Source organism: Phalacrocorax aristotelis, chromosome Z, assembly GCF_949628215.1.
Source record: "Phalacrocorax aristotelis chromosome Z, bGulAri2.1, whole genome shotgun sequence".
Classification (NCBI taxonomy): domain Eukaryota; kingdom Metazoa; phylum Chordata; class Aves; order Suliformes; family Phalacrocoracidae; genus Phalacrocorax; species Phalacrocorax aristotelis.
In genome coordinates, this window is record NC_134311.1 from 31,318,766 (window position 1) to 31,339,356 (window position 20,591).

The 20,591-nt window shown below is 39.4% G+C and overlaps 1 protein-coding gene across 1 annotated transcript in view; it reads right to left on the reverse strand.

Moving 5' to 3' along the window:
* Window positions 1-4,609, reverse strand: part of FBN2 (fibrillin 2) — a 185,643-nt gene extending 181,034 nt beyond the window's left edge. Inside the window, exons 1-2 of the mRNA XM_075078460.1 lie at window positions 3,797-4,609; window positions 2,826-2,908 (exon numbers count right to left, since the gene is read on the reverse strand). Coding sequence (XP_074934561.1) covers window positions 2,826-2,908; window positions 3,797-4,026 — 313 coding nt within the window. The 5' untranslated portion in view covers window positions 4,027-4,609. The remainder of the gene's footprint in view (window positions 1-2,825; window positions 2,909-3,796) is intronic.
* Window positions 4,610-20,591: the final 15,982 nt, after the last annotated feature.

Below are 20,591 nucleotides of genomic sequence, written 5' to 3' on the forward strand. Positions count from 1 at the left end.
TAATCTGGTGGATTAGCCAATGCACCGAAAGACCGTCTGAAACATTAAGAGCCAGGATGGCACAGGAGGACCTCAAAAAACATATATTGCACAAGACAAAGCTTGCAAAGAAAAAAAAAAAGCAAGAATCACAGTTTCTTTGTAAATAACTCTGGGGTTTTGAGATAATCAAATAATCTGGAAGATGCATCTCCAGTGAAGGACTATAAGAGGAACACATACCTCCAGCAGATAATTTGCCAAGAATACACTGACTACCTAAAGAAACTCTGTATATACATTAAAGAAAAAACAAACAAAAAGAACACCAAAACACCTGGCCATATACATAAAAAAAAGAAAGAGGAGATAAGACCGTTCCCAGAATGTTTGCGCTCCAGTTCTAATTTAGAAAAACATGCATAAATGAGATACAACTCCCATAAGGAAGCAGATTGTTTTCTTACCCCATCATAAAATTCAAATATGACCCCTGAAAAATTTACATGCTCCCTTTTGCCCTTTCTCCACCAAATCAGAAGCTCTGTATTGATGCCAAACATGACCAAACCAGACCAGATTTTGTAAACCCACGTCCTCCTTGATAAAAGTCACATTTTATTTATGAGAGAGGGGTAGACAATACCACATTACTGGTCCACTGACACCACTCTTTGGGCATCAAAAAGATGCCATGTGGATCATCTACATTTATTGTTAAATTCCTATACAACTATCCTGTAAATGTGAAGACACGAGAGATGAAAGAACTTGTGGGATTTGGCTATTCAGTTGAATTAGAGACCACTGTCCAATACAACATACTTTTTCCATTATCAGACGTAAAGGTAAGAAACGGGACTTGGATTTAGAGCACTTGACAAACGCAGGAACAGGTCTGTTTTCCTTATATCACTGTTCACTTCATCTTTATAGAATGCAGCTCAATCTCCTCATTAAGCGAGGTCTACATTTAGACCATTTTGCCAGTTTATGATCTGCTAGGGAATAATTTTTTACCAACTGGAAGTCCTATAGCTGAAAGCATATTCTAAACATGCTTTCATCAGTACAGTTTATTTTAAAGAAAAAGTAAACTCAACCAGACCTTTACTTTTTAGATAAAAGATCACTTTTAATCATAAATACGTCAGAGACCACCAACAACCATCATCACCTTATCAACTGAAAACACTGCAAGGTCAGAACAGTTTCCTGTTGACCTACCACTAGCTCATAGATCTGTCTTCATGAAATAATACTTTAAAATCACCAGTGACAATCTGCACTAATTATAATCAACACACCTCCAATAAGAAGTCTGCTAGCTTGTCCACCATCCCCTACAGAAGGCTTTCTCCAGCTGAACAGCTCTAGCTAGAGGGACCATCATCTCAACAAATGTTTAATGTGAGCATAGAAATCTCTGCTCTTAAACCTTCACATGAAATACAAATCACAGCCAATCTTTCAGATGGTCTAGCAAAATCATTCACCCTTCAAAAATGTTAGAGAGCTGCAGTTAGGCTCCAGTAAGTAAACAGGAGCTAGAAGTCCTTCATGAACATAAATTAACAGTAATGCGAAGATTATTCTGGATATGAAGAGACCTGAGATGGATGTCTTTAAGAGGCATTGAGAGTCACAATTTAAGCATTAAAAAATCTCCAGTTTACATTTAACTAAGCCAGTATTGTAAGAGAGGATAAATGTGAACTGAACATTTTGAGGAGCATCTCTTAATTCCGCAGTGGTATTGATATCAACATCTTCCCCTGAACGACAGGTAGCCTTTGCTAGGAAATGCTAGGTCACCTGAGATGAAAATCAGTGATGCATGGCACAGTTTTAACAAATATTAGCAAAGCCAATCTATTTATGTAAAAGGAATAGATGTGAACACGCTGATCGTCCTGAATCATAAGGCAACAGTCCAAAAGTTTGGCAGATCTTAAGGCTTACCACCCATTCCTTCCTAGTTTAGTCATGGATGCCTGCAGTTTCTTAGATGGAGCATTATGAAGACCTTTATTCCTTATGTAAAGGGCAATATATTCTTTAACCTGAATTCTGAAGCTGACCATAATTATTAACAAAAGAGATGGTTACAGGCTAGGATGAGTGGGAACAGACTCACATTAAAATTTAAGGACTGTAAGAAGCATGTGCCTAATATCAGCTTTTATCTAACAAACAGAAAATTCAACTTAATTCTCTATATCCTTTCTAGGTAGGCAACGTTGCCTAACAGAGTTCTGAGCAGATTTTCCCCCCCTTTTTTTTTTTCCTCTTTGCCAAGCCATGTCAACAGCCACATCTGTCAGCACAGTACCTATTATGACCAGGCAGTAATCCGAGTCTACAGGCTTTATAGCTATTAAAACACAACTAAAAATGACAGGCAAGAGAAAAAGCACCCCAGATGTAAAAAAGTTTTCCATTTGATTGTAATTCCAAGCCTAGCAGAGAAGTTTCACAAAACTTCAGATCTGATTTGCTTTACATCAAGACCTTTTGGCTTTTCTCTTCTGTTACTACAGTTGATTATTTATGGAAGACTTTTTTCCTTTTTCCTTCATTGTCATGTCTTCTTTTTAAAAAGCTAAGTGGAGACATGCATCTTACAAACACACCAGAGAAAATCCAACAATTTGCCAACCTTTTGATTATGAGAAACATGGACCCGTAAACCCATATTTTTTCTCTTTTTCTTCTTTTTAAAAATAAGACAAAAGACAGAACTGAATCTATTTTCTCATACTGAATGGAGCAGTAACTCACAGAAGAATATTTATTTATTTTTATTATTACCCCAGGGCAGTAGAAACTTGAAGTCAGACACTTACGAACAATGCACTGATTTCCTCCAGGGAGCGTTTTCCATCCAGGGCAACAGTAGGAATGGAATCTAGAGCCACACACATTTGGTCTGTCACACAGAAAAACAAACAGATGTATATACAAAAATATAAATCATTGTAAATAGAATCCAACGTTTTATGTACACACAAGGGATGAAACCAGCCGCGTGAAACAAAAAAAGCATAGAGCAAATGTGTCTACAAAAATCCTCCCCAAAGCAACAAAATCTTCCTCCACTATTTTACTTTGCATTAGTTCAACTAGTTAATATAAAGAGGAGAGGCAGAGTAGGCAACAGCAGGCCTCCACATTCATCCCTGGTGGAACTATTGAGGATATGCAAGGGATAAGTTTGGCTCTACATTCATACAGTCTCAGAAGTCTTGCTATAAAAATCGGGTTCACGCTGCCATCTGACACAAGACAGAAGGGTTGACTGGTCATAAAGATCAATAAACTAACTCAAATCACCAAGAACTCCCCAAAACACTAGGAAAAACAGATTTTGCATAGTTTCTCAGTAGAAGCCGAAGTAAAGCAAACGTCCAAGTGTCTCAATATTGCAACAGGCTTGAATAAAAAGCCCCGTGTGGTACATCTGTTAGCTGTAACGCAGCCCCACACAATGTCTGCTTTTAATATAATCGCACTAATTAAAAGACCGTATTTCATAGCCGAGGACAAAATACCAAGTTCAATTAGCCACAATCCCTTAGTCATACAGAGGGGCGGGAAGGTAAGGTGTACCCAAAGCGAAAAGGAAGCCCCCTGCTCGGGGTTGGGGGGCAGGCGGGGCTGGCTGCGGGGAGGCGGGGGCGTGGGGGTGAGGGGTGGGGGGGGGTTCGGGGCGGAGAGCGGTCTGCGGGGCCCCGGCCGGGGCCGGGGGGCGGCGGGGAAGAGGCTGCTTCAGGGCCGCGGAAAGCGGAGGCTCGATGGCGGGCGCCGGCGTCCCTACCCGCGGAGCACGTCCTGCTGTCCTCGCCGGCGGACCCGGGCGGCGGCGGCGGCGCTGCCGGCCCCGTCCTCCCGGTACACGGCGGCGGGGTGGGTGCCGCCGCCCGCTGCTCTTCCCGCAGGGCGAACCGGCGGCGGCTTTTGTTGCCCGGCTGCTCCCGGCGCCCAGAGCGCCAGGCAGCCCAGCCACAGCAGGCAGCGCTGCGCCCAGAGCCACCGCCGTCTCCCCATCCTGCGGCTGCCCCGGTGGGAAGCGGCGGCGGGGGCGGGCGAGGAGCCGGGGGGAGGTGTGCCTGTCCCGCACCGCCGTCCGCGGGGCTCGGCTCCGCTCCTCCGCGGGAGAAGGCTTCAGCCGCAGAAACTCTTTCTTCTCTCCTCCCCAGCCCGCCCTGCCACCGCAGCAGTCAGCGGGACACGGTGATACCAACAGCGGGGTCCACGTTGCATCCCCCCCTCCTCTCTCTCCAAAGAGGGGGGCAAAAGTAAAAAAAAAAAAAAAAAAAAAAGAAAGGTGAATTGGTTGGGCTTTTCTTTTCCTCCTCCAAAAAAAGGAAATCCAACAGAATCACGTCGAATTTCCCTAAAAAAACCCAAAAAAAAACCAAAAAACAAGATGATAATTAACAGCAACCACGTCCCAAGAAATGTGCCGAGATGGACTGAGAGGAGAGCAAAATCCCCTGCCAAGCACAAGGGGCGGTTTTACAGCTGGCTGGCGGTGCGGGAGAGGCCAGGAGGCGGGGCCGGGGCCGGGGCCGGGGCCGGTGCCTCCCGGCCGGTGCTGCGGCCGCCCCGGGGGGAGGGCGGCAGCGGCTCCGCGGGCGCGGGGCGCGGGGCGCTGCGGGATGCGGCTGGCGCTGCCGGCGCCGCGGGGCCGAGCCGGAGGGAGCGGAGCGGGTGTCGGGACGGGGGGGGGGGCGGCGGGGGCGGGGGCTGGGGGGGAGGGGGCGGCTGCCGGAGAGCAGGGGGCGGAGGGGAGCGCGGAGCACATGGAGGGGGGAGCGGTGCAAGTAGAGGTGGCCCAAGAGGGTATTCTGCGCTTTCCCTCGGCGCCCCCTTCCCTCCCAAATCTCTGGGAAATGTGCCATGAAATGTATATGGTCCCGCCTTTGCGGGGAGACTTATGAGTAAAACCCCTTCGTGCAAAAAACGCTTGGGGTTCAAAAGAAGGGTCCCTGTTGAAGCTGCAGGGTGAGGGTGATGGCGAGGGAGGGGCCTCTCACCTGGCCTGGCAGGGGCGGGGGGCAGGCGTGGGAGGGGGCCGGGACACCCGCGCCCGCCCACCCTGCGAGTGGGCGCGGGGCCGGGCTGGGGTCCGGCCGGGGATGCCAGCCAGGGGCGTGTGACGCCGGAGCTCATTGGCGGCCTGTCTCGCTTTAGCCTCGTGTCTTGGTCGTTTCGCCAGCAGGTTGACTAATTTCTTCAAAACGCTTGAAAGAAACACCAAGAGTTAGGAGGCTTTGAACTGTGATATTTTGCAGTTTCCTTCAAAAGTCATTTTTGTAAGTTCACACCTTAACGTTTTACTTGCTGTTTTCCTCTTGCTGTTTCTCTCTACGTAAGCGTCTTTAAATGAATAAAAAAAAAAAAAAAAAAGAAAGAAAAGAGAAAAGAAAAAAGAAAGAACCAAACCCCAGCTTGGCTAATTTCATACTTTTTAGGGCCAAAACCATGCATTTACCTAGGTATGCTGACTAATTAGCCACCCGTAAAAAGCAAACAAAAGCAACAAACACATGTCTCTGCTGAAAGTCCCCAAGTGCTCCCTGTGGGTCAATCTGATAACAACAGGGCAGTCTGGTTGTGTCATCTGAGAAGATTTATCACTTTGAATTATAGCTGTACAGTCGAGCACCCTACCATACTAACCATGGCACACTGTGGCAACCAGGAAGCTTTTCTTGGTCTTTAAAAAAAACCAAACAACAACAAAACCCACCAAAAAAACCAAATCAAACAAACAAACAAAAAAAGCCACGCAGCAGATTCTTTCAGCTCCAAGTGTATATTGTCTGTCCCTTCTAATTCGGGAAGCAGAAGCAGGACCCGTGTTTTGTTATCTGAAACAAAAACCACTAGCTAAGAGGTCATGAAGCCCGTCCCTTATTCAAGTCACTGCCCTACTTTGACAGTCCAGTGGCTCTAATAGAGCTCCATTTTCAGATCTATATTCTGACTGATCAGAAGCTAATTTTGTTTAAATTTGGAGGATTAGCAAAAGTAGTTTTGCACAGGAGGATCTGAATCTTCAAAGGTAAAATCTTGAAAAATTAAGGGAAATATTTAATGAAGGAACTATTTAATGAAGATGACTGGGTAGAAGAGTTCAGGAACCTCATGAGTGTAGGTGAGGTTTGGAATTTCTTCATAACAGAAGCTGTTAAACCTGTCATGAATGAGATGTGCCTAAGAAAGGCAGGGAGAGAGAAGGCTTCCAAGCCTGTTTGGGTGAATAACTATCTTAAGAAAAATGCGAAGAATAAGCAGACAGGCTACAAAGAATAAAAAGGAAAGAACAGACCTGAGATAAGCTTAGGGCCTTGGATATCAGGAAGCACAGAGATAAAGAAGTAATTCCCAGAAGTTAAATGGAGCTACATCTTGAAAAGGACAACACAAGAAAATCTAAAGGGAAAAAAAAAAAGATCGGTGAAACAAGCAACCCAAAAAATGAACCAGCTGCACAGCAGGGGTGGCTAGAAATTAGGGGGGAAAGGTTACGGTTCAAAGCCGAGATATATATACTTTTTGTTGAGGTTTTTGTTTGGGTTTTGTTTGTTTGTTTGTTTTTTACTTTGAAACTGTAGATATTGAGCACAAAAGCAAATGGTCAGCAGCTACCAGGGATCTGTGAGTGATCTCTAAGACTTAGAGACCCGACTGCACTCAAACAAGAAGAGGACTAGGTAACACCTTTCTAGGATTTTGAAAGGAACTAGCACACAAAGCTACAAAACATTCAATAGCAAGGGATCTTAATTCTGATAAGATTGCCATATAAATGGTCCATGTAAATATGCATACAATTAAGTACTTACCAACAAAGCTGTCTACAGTAGAAAGGGAAGCATTAATACTTTTTATGGGTACAAGACAGTGATCAGACATGATATAAAATATTATGTTCTGATCACTCATGTTAGAAAAAGGTGAGTTAAAATTGGAATAGCTGCACATAAAAGCCACTAGGGTGGTCAAGGGAAGAAAACCACTGCTAAAGGGTTTGGGTTCTTTAGCTAACAGCAGTTTTCTTAAAAAAAAAAAAGTGAAGGGAAATAGTAGAAGAAAAAAGAAGTATAATGTGACGATATTCAAATTAGTGCTACAATTAGAAGAGTTTAGATTAGTTTTATTTAGATTTAATTTTAAATAAGGTAAGACAGGAATAGGGCTCTGCATTAGAAAAAGTAAATCTAGAATTACTTTTGGGATGAAAGTACATTTCTTTAGGAAAGGTGGTGTAGGCTGTGTCTCTCAACTCTTAAAAAGCTCTTGAATTCAATGATTCCAGAGGTTCTCTCGATCCTATTTGCTAGCTGTTGTAAAATAGAATAGCTTCTTTCACAGAGGATGACAACATGTGACTGATGTAGAAGGATGAATGATGTCTCCTTTGCTGTAGCTGAGCTTCTGCTTCAAGTCTGACCAATTCTGATAAAAATAGTTGAAACTGTTACATATAGTGGATGTTCAGAAAATATGTAAGTGTACATTTACATACAGAAAATATTCCCAGAGAAAAACTCATAATGCAGATTCTTTTTGAATCCACGCTTTTCCCACGTGGTTGACATTTTAACTCCGAAACAAGGGTGGGAGTTATTTTTAAGTAAAGGCACTCCTACTGTTTTGGCATTTGGAAACAAAGTAAAAATGTGGGTTATCACTTTGCTAAAGCAATATCCAATTAAAGTAGACTTCTTGGATGTAAATATTTTATTTTAATCCTAAAAATGATGTCTCTCAATGGCCACATTTGACTGTCAGTTGAAAACATTCTCAGCTATTCATTACCCTGAATCATTAAAAGCACCCAATGGTGGATGCCTGGATCAGTACAGGTATTAAAAGTACAAATGACAAGAGAATGACAGGATTAAAAAAAAGCAATTTTTTTCTTCTCAGTACTGCTATCCAAACTGCTGTCATGTTATCTTCCTTCTGTAGCATTAAGAGGAGTTGAATTTGCTGTTGTAGGCTGGTTCTGTCCTACAGGTTTTCTCTTAAAGTTAATGAAAGAGACTGAAGCCAGTATTTGTCCCACCTGTTTGCCCAAAGCCATTGATTGAAAGTGTAAGTTAGATAAATTACAACACTGACTTGATATAAACAAATATACTTGTCTTAAAGGGTTTTTTTCAGTAGGATAAACCTTTTGTTTGTTTCAGATTTTTGTGTTTTGTTTTGTTTTGTTTCATGGCTGAGACACTACAGTAAAAATTATTTAAATAAAAATTACAGACGTGTGAACTTGTGCTCCTGTACATTTCAGGAGCATGGCCCTTTTCCTTGTTAAGTGCCAGACACCAGTTTTAGGACCTTAGCATATGGTGTGGTACAGAGTTACCAGCTCACAGATCTAAGCACTTGGATACATACAGGTACTGGATGCAGTTTGCTGGTCCTTCCACATGGTTATACTGGTAGCAAGGGATGTACCCGAGCGCCTGGCCATACCAAATATAATAGGTTTTGGGCATCATGAGCAATACCTCCTGCTTCCTCCACAGTAAAAGTGTTTGATTAATTGTTTCCAGAGGTCTGGTTTTATTCTAGATAAAAAGGGGTTCAAATGATAAAAAATGGTTGGAAGAGACCAGAATAAACTAAAAAAAAAATTCTTATTACTACCACTATTTTGGACCATTCCAACATAAACATTTTTTAATATGTGGCAGAGCACACTGAGAAATAGGAAAACACTGGAAAATGTTAAATTGTGAGGTTATAAACATGTTGATTGGAATGCCTGTGAAGTACGGTTTGAAATTTCCTCTTTTTGATCCACTTCTAATAAAGCAAATTACAAAATACCTATTGATCCCTAATAGACAGTAGGCTCCCATTTACTAAATCCTCTGGAAAACAGGCTGGAGTGGTACTCATATTCTATAAGAGCTAAGACATCTGAGTGAACTCCTATAGGTATGCTGATGACTTGCAAGCATCACTCCTTCCTTCGATCAGCCTAACATGTCATTCTGTCTTTCTGACATCTCCCTGTGAATGTTTCCTTGTTGTGTTAAAATAAGCAGTGTAAAAATTGGGGGTTTTGACTTCTCCTCTTAAGCCAGTCCTCCTCTTCAGAAAAAAAAAAAGCCAACCAACCCCAAACAACACAAATCTCATAAACTTTCTGTTGCTTTGTTTTGTAACTTCCATGCCATCCATTGCTATGGCCTCTCTCTCCCCAGATGTGCACATTCAAGACGTAATGCCTACCCAGATAAAAAACTGATTCCATGGGTCTAATTTTACACCTTATTGCTGCCTCCTCATTTTTAGCCTTACCTTACATAAACCTGTCTGACATTACTGCTGATATCTCTAATAACTACTGGTATCTCTAATTACAGAAGCTCTGTCTCTTTGACTCTTTTGACCTGTTCCCTCTTCCCCACTGGATCTAATGCATGCTCCCTATGCTCACCTTTTCAGTCAGGGCTAAACCTTCATTTGGTGTCTTTCTCCAGTGTCTTGACTACAGAAACATTTAAAAAGTATTTCTGGGAAAAGCCTTGGAAAGCCATCTGATTAATCCTCTCTGCTCTAAAGCACAAAAACACCCAACTACAAGCTATATGCTACCATTTAACCTGTGCCTCAAGGGCAGGAATACTGCAGGGCTGTAGGTGATCTCCTACAGGTGCCATTAATTTACCACTAAAAAGTTTTCCAAACATCCAATAGGTATCTTGCTTTCTGCATTTAAAGCACCTTCCATCACTTCAGTTGCTACTTCTAGTTAAGCCTGAAGACTGTAGTTGTGTCCTCTTTTTTCCCCCCCTCCCCCTCCCCTCTTCTTTTGTCTGAGTAAGCCAAAGCTTGTCTTTATTCAGGCCACCTAGATCTTCGGTGTTTTCTGTAACCTTGCTTTGTTCTACTGGGGTGGCCAACTTCTTCAGGTGAGGTGCTCAAGATGATTCTTTAGCTGAGATTGTGCTTAAGCTGATTGGAAGATGGAGTAGTTCATTTATCTTATAGCATAAAATCAATAACATTTTATAAACTATGGGTTGCTGGTATTTTTCAGAACAGTACTGATGTTATTACTTACTTGCTTTTACAGTGTTCTGTAATATTCCAGACTCCTTCTACAAGAATGCTACATAAACAGTGAAAACACTTGCATTTCAATTTATTGATTTGTGTACTATTTTTTAACCTTTTCTTTTTTCTCTTTGCCATTTATCTAATGTATCAGACCATTTTGAATTCTAAACCTCTCCTTCAGTGTAATTATGCTCCCTCTCGGTTGGCATTAATCTGCAAGTAGAATAAATTTTCTATAGTTTTCTCCTTTGAAAAAAGTATTGGAAAGTAGGGGGTCTAAGGTTGTCTGAAACTGACATGTAGTACTTGCTTCCTCCTTGACAATAAGCTAATGATAACTCATTTAATATGTTTTTTAACTAATTATGTATTCATGGTGTAATTTAATCTAGACTGATTTCTGGTTTGCTCAGAAGAATGTTAACTGAGACTGTTTCAAAGGCATTACTAAACTCAGGTAGACAAAAATCTATATTCTGTTTATCTGCCCTGTTATCTGCTGTGTCTTGCTTGCTTTTTGAAAAGTCGCTCTTGGTTATCTTTGGTGTTCTTGTTTTCATTGGGAAAGTTGAATTACTTCTCTTTCAGCATTATTTCAAGCCAGGGAATTTGATAAGTTGGCCTAACTTCCTTTTTCCTATCTTTAAACATATGCACTGCTTTGGTATATGCCCATAATTTGGTAGCAACAAATAAAAACTAGTAAGTAGAAAAAGAAAAACTAATGTATTCCAACAATAAATTTACTTTCAGTAAAAAAGAAATAAGTAAATAGTTATAATCTCTTACTTATCTGTGCTCATCTGTAAAATCTCAATGCATACAAAGAATATTATAAGCATTTAAGAAGAAATTCTGGTTCATATTTTTGACTAATTCACTCATAGTTGCTCTACAGTTAGGACCTCAAAATTTGTCCATCATAAAGTCTCTTAAATATATAACTTATAGATCAATCATCCTGCAGAGCTGCATGTTTATAATTGACATCACTGCTAAAATAATTCAGAATTTTATAAAAGTAATGCCTTTACTGCAGATGAAAAAAAAATAGACATTAGCTGAGGTATATTGAAAAGAAGAAATTAAACCATTAAGTGGGGCTTATAAAATAAAAACAGGAAGATAAGTAAGACATAGAACAATTTGAAAGAAGCATACGAGCCATCACAGTACTGTAACACATCATAAATCTTCCATGCAATTAAAAAAAACAACTTTCAGTGCTACAAAACTTGAGCTACAAAAAGATGACCTAGTTTTAAATGTCTGATTGTTGAGAAAACTAGTCATAACTTTAAGGCAGCAGCTATTTTACTTTTATGATGCATACAAGAATGTAAACAAGGCAGAGTATCTTAGTGCAACCTTCCAGGACTATTTTGCCTGTAAAACCTCATATTATTTGAGGATTTGGGATTTTTTTTTTAGCATGGGAGAGGTAGGTCGCACCATGCTGCACTGATTTTTCTTTTTCTAAGTGAGAGAAAAGGGAAGTGAAATATTTCTAATTTAAACATCTCAGCTACCAGAAAGGAAATCCTACTTTTAGCTCTAGAATCTGTTATTAGAGAGAAGGAGTTGAAGGAGGAAAAAACCAAAAAGTAAGCACTTTTTTCTTCCTAGATGCAGAAAAGGTTACCCAGATTTTATGTGCAAGAATTAGCAATGGAAATAAGATCTGTATATATGCCTTAAATGATAAAGGAGGTTGAAGCCATCCCTTCGCAAAGCTCAACCACCTCAGTGGATATTTTAAAATGAGTCAAGTTAAGTAAAATTTAAAACACAACAAAGATACTTGGATATTATGTTCTGTCTACTCAAAAAAAGCCTATAGCTGCTGCAGTACTCCCAGATTCCAGGAAGACACCTATAGTTATAATTATTTTGATTTGTTTTCATTCTAGAAACTCTACCCTGGAGAGTCTGTAGGTGGAGTACATAAAAGGGCTCAGTTATTCAAGAGAAGTTTAATCTGGCATTAAACCCTGGATGATATGTGGTTTTAATTATTTAAATACATTAATAATTTTACAGCTGTATGATTTAAAATAGTTGTTCTCTTACAGGTCCCTTTAAACATTATTTTCTGACTCGGCTTCTCTTTAACAACGTCTTTAAAAAGAGAGTATCCTAAGTCTCACTGAGGTCACATGTTCAAATGTACATTCCTCTAACTATTTAGCTATCTGAAAGCATACATAATATTTATTATGCAGCATGTTAACATCTCCACAGCTGCTTTGAGCAGTGAGACAGCTTTCTTTGTTTAAACCGGTCGTGAATTTCTAGAAGTTGCTGCTACAATCACGTAGGTGTTGCACCACCAGTTAGGAATCTGAAAAACTGGAAATTATGTTTAACACTATCTGTTTCATGTTTCAATGCTTCTGCATGCCCCTATGATGAGCTCTGAGAGTATTTAGGAGTTGTAGCCAAGTTTCAGTTCACCTGAGTTCCACCAGTCAGGTAAATAATCTTAGAGGTCTTTTCCACCCTTAATTATTCTATGTATCTAAAGGGTGCAATTTTGTACTGACTGCTACTCTGGCTGTCACAGCTTAAAGCCTATGTTCCCTCTTTTTATTAAATATCACTTCACTGTGGAATCAAAAAGTAAAGCAATCTTGACAGCAGTCCCAAGAACTAAAAAAAATTTTAAGAAGAAATTTATAAACAACAATGTTCAGTTATGTTTGTCTTCCTCTCTGATGGATGCAAGACCATTGTTTATTTTGCATACAATAAGTAAACTTTATTTTTACCAGATTCAAATAGGTGTATGGAATATAAATACAGGTAGACTTTGATTTGTTGCATGCTATAAGACACATGCAAATGTTAAGTTACTAAATTACTATTATGGCAGTTTCTTAATATAGGCATGTACTTATAAAAGGAAAGCTGGTAGGTTTCACTCCACTGCAAACTGAAACAGATGGGTGCCAAACTTATGTAAGGTTCAAATCTTCATAACCTTGGTAAATAAAACTCTGATCATTATTTAGGAGATTTAAAAAAGGTCAATGCTCAAAACACATACAGAAATAAATATCTATTATATATTCTATTATAATAAGTCCAATATAGAATATTATATGTAAATATATATTATCATTATGGAATGCTTCAAAAATCTGTGATGGTTCTAACTCTACTAAGATTTAATTGTTCTTATCTCAGCAGCACTATGTTGGCATACTGTAGTTATGGCATGTTATATCCAGCATGCCCTTTGTATGGACTAATGGAAGGAAAAAGAATAGGTTATACATCAATGCAAATTCCGTAAGAAAACTGAGAGTCAGCAGCAATATTTATAATGTGGCTTTCCAAAAATAAGGATTTTTCTGAGTATACCGATCGTCTCAAATCCAGCTGTAGTGCCTACAAATACAGGTATGTGGTTTGGTATATAGCCTGCTACATACAGCCTCTTAAAAAGATATCTAAAGATGCAAGGGCTTAAAAATACTATTAAACTGTCTGCTTCTATTTTTATTTCCTTAAAAATATAATTTTAATATTTTTAAATATTAGACCCTAAGGTACAATCAGTCCTGATGTTTTTATTAGGTAAAACAAATCTGGACTCAAGATTACAGGCTCTAGGTTTGCAGTCACATGAATCTCAATGTATTAGGGAGAGAAGCCATGCTAATTCCATACAGATGTGCTGTTGCATTCCTGTAAATTTTCAGACTGAAAAGGAAATGCTAGTTACACCCCTTTCCCCTTCAGCCTACAGTAGAACATTTCACAGATTACATATGTGTTTTGCATTCAGAGAAAAATAGTCATAGATATCTTTGACCAGATACTCAGTTTTTAACTTGCTATTGATATCGTAAAATAAAAAACCTGTGTTTGTAAGTTCAAGCATCATATCTATGATATATTTTTTTAACAGTCTAGGAAACGTAGCCTTTGGTCCTCAGATTATTTTCAACATGCACACACAAAAATATGAACAGTTTTAATCTCTTTGATGTTCTCCTTTGCTTAGGAAGAAAGCATATTTATATTTTTATGTATTTGCAAATATACAAATATTTTATATATAAAATGTAAGTATTTGTTAAAGCACTTGGTATCAACTTCCCAGTTGGAGCTAAGAAAACCAAACAAAAATGTGATAATACTTACCTGAACCTAGAAAGTACTTTGCACAGAATAAGAGCAAAGACTTGTAAGACTACCATGATAGAGCTTTTTAGACCAGCAGCTAAAACCAAGCCACGTTCCCAACTGCTTTCTGTTGGCACAGACCTTAGAGGCTTTCAGTACTGGAAAATATATGTGATTGTGACATAGAAAGCATCCAGTGTCCATCTTCCCAGCCTGAGAAAATTCATAGACCCAGCCAGAGATAGGAATGACTAGAATAATATAGAAGGACAGAGTATGCTGTTTTGGGTGAACCTGTTTTAAACTTTTCAAACTGAAGTCACCTTTGCGTATCACAGTCCAGTTTTGAAAGAAGGTACATTTCAACATGGTTGCTTTTTTCAAGTCATTCATCCTTCTATGTTGTGTACAGGGTCTCACCAGTGATGGCTACACTTCAACTGCTAATATAATTCCAGATTAACAAAAGTCTGTTGCCAAACAGAAATGGTATTTAACAGCCAAACAGAAATGGTATTTAACAGCCAAACAGAAATGGTATTTAACAGCCAAACAGAAATGGTATTTAACAGCCAAACAGAAATGGTATTTAACAGCCAAACAGAAATGGTATTTAACAGCCAAACAGAAATGGTCTTTAACAGCCAAACAAAATCCATACTTGAAACCATGAGGAGTCTTTAGGCCACTTAGAATGTGGTTGGGGTCAGGATATCTACTCACACAGCGGATCCCTTTGTTATGGTGTAATGCAATGAGTTATAAAATACCTTTTTACTATGTTGTAGTTCAGTTATCTTTATTGAAACAATGCTGTTGTGGAAGTGTGTTCTAGAATCTTCTTTTTAGTCAGGTAATGGCAAAGGCAGAAGGAACACAACCTCTATGTGACATTCTTGAAGTTCAACTTACAAAAGATCTTTTTTTCTCTCTAATCTGTTGATTGATATTTGTTTATCAAGTTACTTGAGTTGATTGTCCTTCAAGATAATCTTAATTGCAAAACAATGCTTCTACTATTTACAATTTTTACCAGTTTTTATATTATTATAGTGACATCTAGGGGCTTTATTAATGGATCAGGACTGTGTTTTACAAGTGTGGGATAAACATGTGAGTTCGTTTCTTGATAGCGAAGTATTTTGATCAATATAAAAGAAGCAGGAATTATCTAGGAGAGACTGTTCAGAAGAAATGTTGGTAAGCTTGACAGTTTGGATTCATTATGCATGTGGCATAGCTATTTAATAAAAAGAGAGATATAAGGCGTGGAAGAGATATTTTTACAGATACCTCCAGGATTTACTTTTCCAAAGAGCAATCACTTTTTTATTTACTTATCAATCACCTAACAATTACCTGAATATTTTAGAGGAAGGCCACTTGATTTACTGAGGAAGGCAAAGTCCCTTTAGCTTGGCAAGATTTTCCGAAGGATTAGAGGGATGCTGCTGGTCAACTGCTGGATGAATCCAGAGCCATATTCCAACTGTGACAGAGAAACAGCTTTATCAGATTTCTCTTAGGAAATACAAATCTATTCCTGTTCAGACCCTGTTTTTATATGATGCATCTTTCACTCCATCTGTTCTCCTCATACTTTGTACTAAACTATTTTGGTGGTTGTATTCTTTTATCAGGTTGATGTTTAATGCATTTAAATCTGCAGCTATATCAGATAAAAATTACTAAGGCAAAGTAAAAACATTAACTACAAAATATCTAAAGGATGAATTAAATAGTCCAAAGGACATAAACATCAACTCATGAGTAGTTTAAATAAGCACATTTTAACTTGCATTATCGCCGCAAAGGGGATTGTACACTATATCCTGGAACATTTTCCACTCCACATTTGTAACATTCTTTGAGTTAATTACACGTATAATCAAACTTTTAGGCTTATTCAATACCCTATTCTCTTTTAAAAATTGAATTAAGCAGTACTATAATACTAGGACTCCTCTGTGTCTCAGCTTTTCATTTGCTACGTTGCTTAAATTTTAAGACATGCCTTGCGAAACCTCAGTAGGGCTGTTTAAGCAGTGCTGTAATCTCCCTACAGTTGCCACAATTTTGTATGTAGGCTCACACAGAAATTGTTTTAGATGATTACCTCCCACAGCCTTTCTGATTTGTGTTCTCCCAAGTACAATTCTCATCCTTCCGCACAGTCTAGATGCGTTGTATCTAGAGGTTATGCAGCATCTGATCATGGGAAATCCAGGCTGTTACCTGATCAGCTATGAAAGTATCAGTACCAGTCCTTAATCTTTGCAGGACTTAATTTTCTTGGTGATATCCCAGAAGGTCCTAGACAGCTTGCTTTCAGCCTCGGTGGCAGGGTTTAACTGACTACTCTTGAAGCAGTTGTTGATTACCTTGGCTGAAAATGGGGGTGTGAGGGTGAGGAGGGAGTCATCTTTTCAGAGTGGGAAGCTGCCTGTTGAATGGCCTTAGTGAAGTCTAATCTCCTGAAGGGGATTATTTATTGGCCAGCTGGGATTTTAGCAGATGTTTTCATACCAGATGCAAATTGCTTGCATTTATTTTGCATTTATTTTAAGTGACTTTGTGTTATTTTGCTTACTATTTTGTATGCCAGTCTTATTTCTCCTGTAGCTTCCAAAACCTCTTCACAGTAATCTAATTTTCCAGGATTACTGCCACCAGTCTACATTCTTCTTTCTTAGTATCTTTAACAACCTTGGATAAAGCCCATCTGGACCTCAGGATTTATTGGTTTTGAGTCATTGCAACCTATTTATCACTTCTGTCTTACTGACCTTGAAATCATCCAAGATAGTGAGTGCACAGCCAGTTCAGATGAGATTTCATTACTGCATTCTGTCTCCAGTAACTGAATTCAGAAACTATGAATAACTGTCCTGAATATATAAACTTCAGTAGAGAAATATGCATACACAGTGGAGAATCCCACATATTCAGTTTTACATAAGGCATTTAAGTGGGTGTGGGAGGAGACATCTTCCTGAGCAGTAATTTCCAGTAGCAATAGGTTACTTCTTACATTAAACATATGTAAGTTTTTAACATCTTAGGTCTATTTAGGTGTTAAAAATGCTTATAGTTTGTCTTGTCAGCTGCTTTAGAGAGATAGCCCTTCATTACCTCGGTAATTTCTGCCTTCCAGGAGGCTAGAATACGTATTTAGTCAAAATCTTAGCTGACTGAGCCTCAAGAAAAACAGAGTCAAAAGAAGAGAGACTGAACTTTTGTAAGCAGTTGAGTGGCAACTGGGAATGCTGCATTATGGTGTGAGCTGGGATGGTGCTGAGCACCTTCATTTCCTGTGCCAGAGCTACACTCCACAGCTGAGCTGTGGATTGCACTGGTGGGTGCAATCTCATGTTATGGTTGGGCTATAAAGTTACAAGTTTAACAGCTTCAAGATGTAAAAACTATTTCTGTAAGAGGGAACTTCAAATTCGGTGTAGACTATGAAAGTATTTGTACCGCATATTACCACATAGTTACATGCTATCAATTTACAGTATCACCTAATTTTTAACTGTGATTGTAAGGGGTCAAGATGACAGATCTGGAGACTGTAGTCCTTTATTAAGCCCTTGCAGTGGTAAAACTCAACTCAGGTTTCTGTATGCTAGCCTGCTTTCATGACCCTCTTGACCTAGAGGGTCCAGTTCTGGTAGTGAGAAAGTAACTCAGTTCTCAAAAAGCAGAGAAGTAACAATGGTAACAAGTAGCCACAAAAGCAGGGTTGGTGGAGATCAAGTCATCAGCTCCATTCTTCTGCCGTTATAGAATTGCACCTTACTGTTTTCTACTTCGAAGTTTGGTTTTCATGTCTGGATTTTTTTGGTATTTCACCTGAGACTGCAGACATTAGTGTGTATGAAAGCCAGATCTAGTGGTAGCATTCTGTGTGCCATGAACAGTGGACAAGAACAGGTTACACCAGGGGAAAAAACTGTGGTCTAACGGCCCCAGCAGGCAAAAGTGTGTTAGGCGCTGTATGGCACAAATGTAATGGCTACATGTGATGCAGGATAATGTCCTGTCCCCCGCCTCCTGCCCAGAGCTTTGAGACAGATGGTACTACTGGCTTCGGTTATCTGAGTTCTGCTAACTGTAATCAAAATTCACACTGTATCCAGTCCACAATCAACTTCAAATCCTCTTAAAGGATCTTATGTGCTGACTTCAGCCTACTAAGGTGTACAGCATTCAGTATTTTGTGGGAAAAGAACTGGCACACAGTTATGGCAAGATTGCAGATAGGTAAATTCAATGTTTAAGACAGCATTACTAGAGTATTCATAATGGTTATTGAAAGCTTGCTCTTCCTGTAAGAAGCATTAGTATCTGGAAAGAGTAAACCCCCAAAACACCCTTTGCTTATAACAGCCATTAAGAGGACAGATCTCTCCAGCACAGTTCATTAGCTCTACTTGCAAGACAGGCAGCGATGGAGAGTGATACAATTACCATTTTTTATTCTGACTGAAAAACTTATGCCACTAGTATCACAGTAGTTTCTTTTATCCCTCCTAATGATGTGAGAGATCACAACGTTAATGTTTTAAGGGATATAGTGTAATGAAAACACAAAGTAAGGTGCCCTCTGCTGCGAAGAACTACAGAAATGTGTCTCTCTTTTGAGCAGAAGAAAACCCAGCTCAGAAATGTAAATAAGTTCTGTCTTTCTGGGTGGGGGTGCAGAAATAAGGAGGAAGAGTAGTTTGAAGTCCATTTATGGAAAAGCTTTACAAGGAAGCACTTATTCAACAGAGTCACCAAATCTATCAGATTTATTTAAAGAATTATTTTCTGTCACATTCTGATTATCTGTTCTGGGACATGGAGCATTTTGCATCTTAATCCTGTAAATGGGCAATCTTATTTGGTTACATTACTATAATGACCTACTTAAAATAATACACTTGTCATTGGACCCTTTAAAAGGTAGGATTTCACTATTTTACATTCAATATTTACAAAATACAGGCTTGAAAATGTAGAATTGTAGTTAAATACTTTCTGTTAGTGAACTTCCATAAGAACAATACATCATGCTTGGAATAGCCTGTTTGCTTTTGCTCTAGCTAGGGCATTGTCTCATTGCCAAATGGATGCAAAGGGGAAAAAAAGGCTAGAAACCCAGATAATCTAGATTATCGAGAACCCAGAGAAAGGAGAATGAAAATAAATTAATGAAGGAAAACCAAACAAAAGAATAAGTCAAATAAATTATTAATGAAACAGATTAACAGAATGTGAAAACACAAATACAAATATGAAATACAGAAATGTAAAAACTTGCAAAAAATGTCAGTGAAAAAACAATATATATATTTAAGAAAAGAATAGAAAATAATTGGCAAGAAATTTATAGTGTGTTGCTCAAGGAATAGCTATTGGAAAAATAACAGGTTTTATGTCAATGTTTTTGTTATTTGTAATGTAATTCTTAATTTTCTGTCATGTTCCTTCACTCATTGCTTATTTTACACTAGTTACGTATGACTCCCTTTATTGGAAGTTTGCTACTTTTATGTCCTCTCTTTGATAATTAGAGGAAACTTGGTTTACTAGACATGGGAGAAGATGGGAGACAAGTGAGTTTTGTGGTCATCTTAAAATATTAAGTTCAAAAAATGGTCCTCAATGGCAGGGTTCGAAGAGTTGCAGTAAATGGGGCTACCTTTGGCTGGTGGCTGGTTGCCAGTGCTGTTCCTCTGGGCTCAATTCCAGGGCCAGTTCTGTTCAATATTTTTATTAATAATCTGGAGGCAGGAGTTGAATGCACAGTTAAGTTTGCTGATACTAAACTGGCAGTTGCTGTTGACTCTCTTGAGAGACAAGGCCTTGCAGAGGGATGTAGATACATTGGATCATTGGGCATTTGTCCATGGCATGAAATTTAACAAGAACAAATGATGGCTTCTGCACCTTGGATGGAGGAACAATGGACACAAGTACAAACTGGGAGAGCAGTGGCTGGAGTAAAGCCCTGCAGAAAGGGATCTGGGGGTGCTGGTTGACATTAAGCTCAATATGAGCCCACAGTGTGCCCAGGCAGTCAAGAGGGCAAACTGCACCTGGGGTGCATCAAATACAGCATAACAAACTGGTCAACAGAGGTGATTATCCTGCTGTACTCAGTGTTGGGGCTGCCTCCCCTGCTTCTTGAGGAGGTGGAGTGGAGAGGCAGCTGCTGATCTCCCTGGTATCCAGTGGTAGGATGCATGGAAATGGTTCAAAGCTGCATCAGGGGAGGTTCAGACTTGATGTTAGGCTCTGTTGTTACTGAGGAATGGACTGAGATGTCTCCAAGCAATGGACTCTGGTGTCCCTGAGTGACAGGTTGTAACCAGGCATCCCTCACTGCTTATATTCAGGTGCTGACT